The 9,752-nt window shown below is 43.6% G+C and overlaps 1 protein-coding gene across 3 annotated transcripts; it reads left to right on the top strand.

Annotated features, from left to right (window-relative positions):
- Window positions 1-2,190: 2,190 nt before the first annotated feature.
- LOC144528574 (uncharacterized) lies at window positions 2,191-9,752 on the top strand. Of its 3 annotated transcripts, none has more exons than XR_013502912.1 (3): window positions 2,191-2,336; window positions 7,054-9,443; window positions 9,692-9,752. XR_013502912.1 is itself a non-coding variant. In XM_078267248.1 (2 exons), the coding sequence occupies exons 1-2, from the start codon at window positions 2,288-2,290 to the stop codon at window positions 8,457-8,459; spliced, it is 1,455 nt and encodes a 484-aa protein (XP_078123374.1). In that variant the 5' UTR covers window positions 2,191-2,287; the 3' UTR covers window positions 8,460-9,497. The 3 variants fall into 3 exon arrangements, 1 of the variants encoding a protein (XP_078123374.1); XR_013502913.1 differs by lacking the exon at window positions 9,692-9,752 and adding an exon at window positions 9,583-9,612; XM_078267248.1 differs by lacking the exon at window positions 9,692-9,752 and having other exon boundaries at window positions 7,054-9,497.

The following is a 9,752-nucleotide window of genomic DNA, read 5'->3' as shown; positions in this document are numbered from 1 at the left end:
GCAAGATAAAGATAAATAAGCAAAGTAGATAAACTAATGTTTATATGTGTATATATATCATATCTGAATAAATATAAAGCTTAACATCAGTGTTTCTAATGAACTTTATACTTGAATACGTTACAACAAAACATCAAAAAGCCTTAAACATAAAAACACAGACAAGATACACACAATAATTAATATAATTTATTCCATCAGTCTTACTTTCTTCAATGATTGCATTTTTATTTATTTCATGAGGATTTATTTTGTCACACGAGAGAGAAAAGACCGGCAGTCACAGTTTCCCAGCATGTCTGTCTCTTGTGATGTGATTCTCATTCTTTTTTTATTATTATTTATTACAGGGACCGTGCATATTAATAAACATGTCTGTCACTATGCCAGAGTTAGCCAGACGGCTGTTTTCATCTGCAGTCCCATTCTCCAGTGATTCTCTGCTCTGCTCTGTGCTGCTGCTGATCTTCAGCTCATTAGACAGTCCGTTAGCTCCATCTAGTGGCCAGAAAGCAGAACTCCATCTTATTACTCAGTTCATTTAAGAAAGGGGGGCTGGAAATGAATAAAGAAGCATGATTACACATGGGTAAAAAATGCCAGAATGAGCCAATTTATTTATTATGTCACACGCAGAAGAGAAAAGACAGGAAAGGCAGTAACAGTTTCCCCTCTGAGGATCAATACAATGATTTCATATCTCGAAATATATTTAAGAAATACATAAAATGTATAAAAAAAACTACATTAATCTATCAGTAGGGGAGAGCCAGGACAGTTGAAACACTTTTTAATTAAACGTAATTTACAAAGTGATCATATCGCACTGAGAGCTGATATTTTGTCACTAGCAACCTACACCTGTCATCTGGCAAATACAGTTACATTTTCAGCTTTGAACAAAACCGTTCAGGAATTATTACAGCAAACGTGGGACGTGCGTAATGTTTCATTCATCCCTCCTGGCCGGGACGGATGAAACAGCATGGGGGGGGGGGGGCGAATGAAACATACAGTTTAAGCCATTTAAACTCCCCACAACTTCAGGATTTGACTACATATCATGAATGGTACTCCCAAAAGGTGTTAGTTTAGATTGTTGCTGGGCTGTACGTCTTGGTGAATATCTGGTAACAACTCATTGCCGTCACCTTGAAGCGTGTATGAAGTGATTATTGAAATATCATGCACTGTGGATGATTCTGCCATTGTTATAGCTAGAACAGTACGTTTTCCCATTTATATCATGTTTCTATTGTGGAAAATGTCGTTTCACTAGGTTTTTTTTTTACGTGGGTCAGGCCACCACACATCCAAATAAGTTCCCTTAACGACCCACAGCCCGTCAGTCTCCATAGGATAACATGGGAAAACTCGACCCCCTACCTGGTGGGGTCCAAATATATTTTCATCTTTCTAAAACTGCTTTTCCATGTCTCACCTCCATAAATTATTGTATAAACACAGATATTTGTGCATTTACTTAAAATACATGGAGTTACAGCCAGGTCGGGACAGTTGAAACAGCTGTTTCAATCGTCCCGACATAGACATATGCCATTATAGCCTGTTTTGCTTTCCATGTAAACAAGCATGCAATATGAAAGTCTGGGATTGTGGAGAACACTAAATGGTCTCCTCAATAAGCACGTAGTTAAACCTTTAAATGAAAAACACTCATAATAATCGAAAAAATGTAACCGCTAATGAAGTTTACTTTCGACCATCAAAACTCGTTTATGGCCTGTAACTCTGTAATAAAAGGAAATAACAGGAAGATATTTGGCTGATAGGAGGAAGTTAACATGCTCTGTGTGTTGACCTAAGATAGTCTGTCCATCATCATTGCACTCGGAGAAAACTGGAATATTTCATCCGTCCCGCGTTTCAATCGTCCCGGCTCTCCCCTACAGTCCAACTGTGTGTGTGTGTGTGTGTGTGTGTGTGTGTGTGTGTGTGTGTGTGTGTGTGTGTGTGTGTGTGTGTGTGTGTGTGTGTGTGTGTGTGTGATGTGTGTTCCTCTTTGTGTGTGCGTTTGGACTAAAAAAGGTGGTACATGATCTTGGTAAGCAAGTTTTAGTGCATAAAAAGTCACCAAAATGAAGGAGTTGAACCTCATAGTTAAATACGAAATGAAAGAAATAAAAATGAGAATAACGAGGCTTTTATTTTGGCAGCGACCCCCCCGGAAGTGGTGTCTGTTGTTGTTTCCCAGTGAGGAGAGAAGCCGTTAGCTGAATCCAGATCAGGGAATCCCAAACAGCGTTTCTTAGTTTGTTGATCAGAGATGGAGCGACACCGGGAACACACGGAGGAGACCAAGCTGCGGGGAGAAGGTTAGTCTGACAATCTAACTGCTCTCATAATCACGCTAAGCTAACGTTAGCCTGCTAGCTGTTAGCATGCAGCTAGCTCCTGAAGCTAATAGTTTTTTTAAGCTTCACGGTCCTTCAGCTGTTCATCTGATCCTGTCAAGGACCGGCTGGTTGGGACACGTGACTGTCCAGGAGCCTTTTTATAAACGTCAACAACGTGTGTGTTACTGGATGTACTGGCCCTTTAAGAAGGTATTTCAACAGGTAGAAAGTCCAGTGTGGGATATAATCGGTCAGATAAAAGCGTCATAAATGAAATCAAGTCATTTTGAGGAAGAAACAACCTTTTTAAACACAAGCAGAGATCACTAACATCATGACATTAGGACTACAACAAAAACTTTCATTCAACATTTAAACAGAGGTGGCAAAAGTACTCACTTCCCGTTCTCAAGTAAAAGTACAGATACTTGTGTTAAAAAATACTCAGGTGAAAGTAGAAGTACTGATTTAACTTATTTACTCAAGTAAAAGTAACAAAGTACAGGCTTGGAAATTAACTTAAAGTATAAAAGTAAAAGTAGCCTTGCGAATGGCAACCATTTTTTAATGCAGAGCTACCTGGACCACACACATGTTACTAGAGAGCAAGCTGAGACACTTCAGTGGACTCTTTATATGCCATTGCTTACATCCACGAATGAATGCCGCCGAATCTGTTGAGTCGTCTTGTAGTGGTGTGTCAAGTGCAACATATATTCCCCTCCAATTAGATTGAATTTGGTATTGACGACGCAAAAAATAATGACGGTAACTCCACTGAAATTATTTGAAACTAAAGTAACGAGCCAATTTTGTAAAATGTAAGGAGTGGAAAGTGCCGATATTTGTGTTAAAAATGTAAGGAGTAAAAGTTGAAAGTCGGCACAAATATAAATAGTAAAGTAACAATATCTGAAAAATCTACTTGAGTACAGTAACAAAGTATTTGTACTTTGTTACTTCCCATCTCTGAACACAAGGTAGAAGCTGCAATCACTTTTTAGCAAGTGGAAAAAAGACTGGATGGTTATAATGTAGGGCAGGGGTTCCCAATCTGTAATGTTGTTTCGTTTATATTTGAATGCACCTGAACATACCTCCCTGTAAGACCAGCCTGCCCAGAATGCACCTGAACACACCTCCCTGTAAGACCAGCACGCCCAGAATGCACCTGAACACACCTCCCTGTAAGACCAGCACGCCCAGAATGCACCTGAACACACCTCCCTGTAAGACCAGCACACGCAGAATGCACCTGAACACACCTCCCTGTAAGACCAGCACGCCCAGAATGCACCTGAACACACCTCCCTGTAAGACCAGCAAGCCCAGAATGCACCTCAACACACCTCCCTGTAAGACCAGCAAGCCCAGAATGCACCTGAACACACCTCCCTGTAAGACCAGCACGCCCAGAATGCACCTGAACACACCTCCCTGTAAGACCAGCAAGCCCAGAATGCACCTCAACACACCTCCCTGTAAGACCAGCAAGCCCAGAATGCACCTGAACACACCTCCCTGTAAGACCAGCACGCCCTGAATGCACCTGAACACACCTCCCTGTAAGACCAGCACGCCCAGAATGCACCTGAACACACCTCCCTGTAAGACCAGCACGCCCAGAATGCACCTGAACACACCTCCCTGTAAGACCAGCCTGCCCAGAATGCACCTGAACACACCTCCCTGTAAGACCAGCACGCCCAGAATGCACCTGAACACACCTCCCTGTAAGACCAGCACGCCCAGAATGCACCTGAACACACCTCCCTGTAAGACCAGCCCGCCCAGAATGCACCTGAACACACCTCCCTGTAAGACCAGCACGCCCAGAATGCACCTGAACACACCTCCCTGTAAGACCAGCACGCCCAGAATGCACCTGAACACACCTCCCTGTAAGACCAGCACGCCCATGGGCCACAGATGGGCACAGGTGCATTTGCTAATTAAACGACGTGGGCGCTGGTCGGCGAATTGACAACTGCGTTGGTCTTAAAGATGAACTGAACTGGAATTTGAGTAAAGGTGATATAACTGATGTATTTTATTTATTCTCATTGGTAAAATGATTAAAATGGCTGAATTTGTTAAAAGGGATAAAATGGTACATTGAAAGTGTTGTTGTTGTTACATGGGCGCCGCCGTGTTGGAATTCCATAATCGGCTACGTCACTGGCATGATAAGCAGCCATAGAGCGTAAACAGTCTGAGACAGTCGGAGGCTAACGGACATGGCTGAGGAAACAGAAACCAACAGGTCTAGGGGGGGTCATACTGCATTGCCCCGGCTGCAGTAATAAATTGTATAGGGCTAAGGCAGCTGGGGTTACCATACATTTCCACAGGCTGCCTTTGACAAGGAAACCAGTCCTCAACTCATGGCTAGCTGCCTGAAAACTGGCCAGCCCTCCAACAGACCCTGGATTTCGAGTGTGTAGCGACAGACTATTTAGAGAGCTGTAATTTTGATACAACAGGGTCACTGGTGAGGATTAAGTCCAACAGACTGAAACCTGAGGCCATTCCGTCAGTTATTGATTTTTCAGGCTACAGTACAGGGCAGACCGATAGACCAACGGCAAGTACAACACCACCGATGCTATCTGCCGCAGAGACAGGGCGCTGAAACGCTCACATCAGGCAGAGGACAGAGAGGTTTAGCTGTTATCCAGCATGCTAGCAATCAACTAGGCAAAGGGCTGGATGTAAGGTTGTTGTGACATACACAAAACACGTACATATTCACTTACACGCACAAATAAAGCCTAACGTGTAGGCTTTATAGCGTTCAACAAAACTGAGACTGACACACTGGGCATCATTGAAAATGAGTCACAAAACCAAGCTAGATACCAAACGATCCAACCTGGGGAAAGGGCTAGCAGCTAAACACGGTGGAAGCACTAATGTCAAACTCCACAAGCTAGGGCTCCGACCATAGACTGTATGAATAAACCATGACTCAGACGATATCACAGATCAATAATAATGCGTTACTAGCTGATAACTAAACCACAGCGGGTCTGTAACAGAATCCAATGTCCCTTTCTACTCACCCTGAAGCTAGCTGATGTCTCAGGGCACATTGTTGATGGAGAGGGAGTTCAACACGCAGAAAAAGCTGCTAGTTCCATAATAAGAGTATCTGTGCAGTAACCATTTGTGCAATATCCATCAACGACCACAAGGAAAAAATCTGTTAACTCTGCACTAGCCTAAAGTTAACGGAAAAACTTGTGAGTCCTCCGTGCATCTATGGTCAACCTGGGGTGACTCTCTACGTGCAGCTAACTTTTTTTTTTTTTTTCAAACTTTATTTGTTTTGGTTTTAACATTTTGCGTGCAGCTAACTTAACAAGCGATCCCATTGGATGAATTCGTCCAATCACATTTCCCATTTATCTGCCTCGATTTTCTAAAACACACAGGACCTTTTCTATTTTCTCTAAATGCACACAATATATAAGCAGTCTCTATTTCCTAAAATGCATAATATGCTTGGATACAATAAATGAAGAGTGCATGACAGTAGGCTACAGCCCTCCAACCTCCCACCACATTTCCCTCTTATAACACCATGAACCACTATATTATATACTATATTGGTCCATTAATCATTTCTATTAATTTAACTTCCAACACCTCTCTCTCACCGCACAGCATCAAAAATGTCCTATGCATGGAGATGCATTCCATCCATCAGTAAATGGTCCAGGTTGACCTCTCTGCAACATATGGATTCAGTTGCAGTGTCCATGCTCCGGCAGAGCCCACACACCCACCAGTCACTCCCCCCCAAACGATCCGAAGGTGGAGCCTGAAACGGATCGTCCTCCATGTGGTGGTAGTCAGACACTACAGGCCTGTCCCTCACAGGCTCAAATGCGTAATCCATGCCATTAAAATTACTCATTTTCATGTGTTTTTAATATGCTGCACTGTAGCCTATATACCTTCGCAGGTCATACCATGCCAGTGACGTCATTGAAATTGTCAGCGTTCTAATACTAACAAACGTATTTTTTGTGTTGCTTAAAAAAAGCTATATTGATTTTTTTTTTTTTTTTTTAAAATGTTTAGTGTAATTTTTTTTATTTGTCATAACCAACACGTTATCAACATTGATTCTTTCAGTTCAGTTCATCTTTAAGCTAGCAAAGACACTTGTGTCGGGCTTTGCGCTGTGCCGGGTGCAAGATAAGGCCCAAGGTCAGTTTTTGGATATAGACTTGGTCGGTGACTCATCATAGCTGGGGGCGGGGCTTGTTGCAGAGTCGACGTGGGGGGAAACACTCCGTTAACCCAGTATGGCTACTCAGAAGCACTTTTACCGCTTGACAGAGTAAGATACATTAAACAAACTGAGCCGTATTGGGGCAGATTGTCCGTACATCATAAGTGACGGGACAAACGACCCAACGGAGCGACCAGAGGTGTCGTTTCCCGAAATCTTTTGTTAACGTTAGCTACCTGATTGAGTCTCCAGGTAAGTGACAGGTAGACCTAAAGATCTTTGTCTTAATGTCTATCATTTTACATGGGCTCGGGCTTGCGTTCCGGGTTGTGCGGTAAATGAGTGGTCAGGTGATGCGTTTCGATTAGCGCGAAAATGGATGCTGAGGAGGTGAAACGGCGGCTGTACGGAGGAGTATCCTTAAGATTTGTATTAATTAATGTCTGTCTGTTTCAGATTTACCGCCAGACGTTCTTAAAGTGATTGTTGGTGAAGAGGAACAGCAGGAGTGTAGCTCCAATGTGGACCAGGAGGAGCCAGAGCCCCCCCCACACATTAAAGAGGAACAGCAGGAACTGTGGAGCAGTCAGCAGGGAGAGCAGCTTCAAGGGCTGGAGGAGGCTGATATCACCAAGTTCCCATTCACTCCTGTTACTGTGAAGAGTGAAGATGATGAAGAGAAAGCTCAGTTCTCACAGCTTCATCAAAGACAAACTCAACACATGAAAACAGAAGCTGATGGAGAGGACTGTGGAGGACCAGAACCAGCCAGGAACTCACATCCACATCCACTTTTACAACCAGAGACTGAAGACCAGACTGGAGACTCTTCTGAACCTGAGACTGATGACAGTGCTGATTGGAAGGAGACCAGAGATCCTCAGTCAGCTTTAAACTCTCTGAAACATGATTCAAGACGTAAGAAAACATTCAGCTGCTCTGCGTGTGGGAGAAGATTTTCGCAGAAGAGATATTTGAGACAACACATGGCAATCCACACAGAGGACAAACAATTCAGTTGCAGTGTTTGTGACAAAAGATTTGGCCGCAAGTCAAATCTGGAAGATCACATGAGAATCCACACAGGAGAAAAACCTTTCAGCTGCTCAGTCTGTAAGATTTCTTTTACACAGAGTGGAAATTTACGGTCACACATGGTAGTCCACACAGGAAAGAAAAGATTCAGCTGCAGTGTTTGTAACAAAAGATTTGCCCGGCGTTCTCGTGTCAAAAAACATAAATGTGTTGGTCAAACGGAAACAGAAGCTGATGGAGAGGACTGTGGAGGACCAGAACCAGCCAGGGACTCACATCCACATCCACTTTTACAACCAGAGACTGAAGACCAGACTGGAGACTCTTCTGATCCTGAGACTGATGACAGTGCTGATTGGAAGGAGACCAGAGAACCTCAGTCAGCTTTAAACTCTCTGAAACATGATTCAAGATGTAAGAAACGATTCAGTTGCTCTGAGTGTGGGAGGAGATTTGGCCGCAACTCAAATCTGAAGAGACACATGAGAACTCATACAGGAGAAAAACCTTTCAGTTGCTCAGTTTGTAAGAAATCTTCTACACGAAGTGGAGATTTACAGAAACACATGAGAATCCACACAGGAGAAAAACCTTTCAGCTGCTCTGAGTGTGGTAGAGCTTTCACTGTAAGTGGAACCCTGAAGAGACACATGAGAACTCACACAGGAGAAAAACCTTTCAGCTGCTCAGTCTGTAAGAAATATTTTACACAGAGTGCAGGTTTACACAAACACATGAGAATCCACAGGAGAAGGATGATGATGAAGAGGAACTTACAGGAACTACACCCGCGCCCCCCAGCGCTGCGTGGCCACACACTGTTCTAAATGCCTGAGCTAACTGCCGAGTCAGAAACCAGAGACGGCTTCACACTTTGACTGAGGCGTTCACAAACCATTTTTTAATTTTCCAAAGCAACTTCCAATGAGTGCATTCAAGGTTCAATCAGAACAGCTTGTAAAGACAGATTATAAACCAGTGTCAAACTCTCAGTGAAGACTACATTCTGAGAATGTGTTCACTTTCTGACTTTATCAGAAAAGCCTGATGATCGCTCTATAAGTGACCAAACTGATGTTAAAACATGCTCTATTCCCACTGATTGCTCTGCAGCCACCGCGGTGCTCGTGCGTGTCTGTGTGTGGGGGGAGCCGCTAGGGGATGGATAGATAGATAGATAGATAGATGTTAATTGTCATTGCATATATTACACAACAAAACTTAGTTGGAGCATTCCAGTTTGCAGCATTAAAGGTTAACTACCGCTTTTTTCTACCTGAACTTTCATATGTTTTAGTGTCTAAGTGACTGATGGGAACAACTATCTTTGACATTGGTCCAGGCAGAGACCAAATAAAACTATGAAAAGCCATTTTGGGTCTTCTTTCCACTTTTCCAACCATCACAACTCTAGTTTTGTTTGAAGTTTACAGATTTACATGTGAGAATATGTTGGCTCTATACACGCTAAAAGTATTGTTTTTTTACATTGAGTCTGGTGGGTTTAGGGCTAGCAACATCAGAGCTGTTTCTGGTTAAACAGAAAGGTCTTTAAGAGGTTTTAAAGGTCTATCTCTGTAGGGATCCTTTCATAATGTTGTCAGGCACTTAGAATAATAATCTGAGTCTGTCAGCGGCAAAACAAGTACTGCCGACTGCAGGCACTCCAGGGGGCTGTTTCACAAAAGCAGTTCATTTATAATAACTGATGAAGCGTGGCTTGACCTAGACTAATCTGTGCAGTTACACAACGGCCAAGCCAGGCTGAGGAGGAGCGACTAGGTCGAGTCGGGCTGAGGAGGAGAGACTAGGTGGAGTCAGACTGAGGAGGAGAGACTAGGTCAGACTGAGGAGGAGAGACCAGGTGGAGTCAGACTGAGGAGGAGAGACTAGGTGGGTCAGGCTGAGGAGGAGAGACTAGGTCGAGTCGGGCTGAGGAGGAGAGACTAGGTCAGACTGAGGAGGAGAGACTAGGTCGAGCTAGGGCTGAGGAGGAGAGACTAGGTCAGACTGAGGAGGAGAGACTAGGGTCGAGCTCAGGCTGAGGAGGAGAGACTAGGTCAGGCTGAGGAGGAGAGACTAGGTCAGGCTGAGGAGGAGAGACTAGGTCAGACTGAGGG

This window comes from Sander vitreus, chromosome 14 (genome assembly GCF_031162955.1).
Source record: "Sander vitreus isolate 19-12246 chromosome 14, sanVit1, whole genome shotgun sequence".
NCBI lineage: Eukaryota > Metazoa > Chordata > Actinopteri > Perciformes > Percidae > Sander > Sander vitreus.
This window is presented reverse-complemented; position numbering and strand designations above follow the sequence as displayed.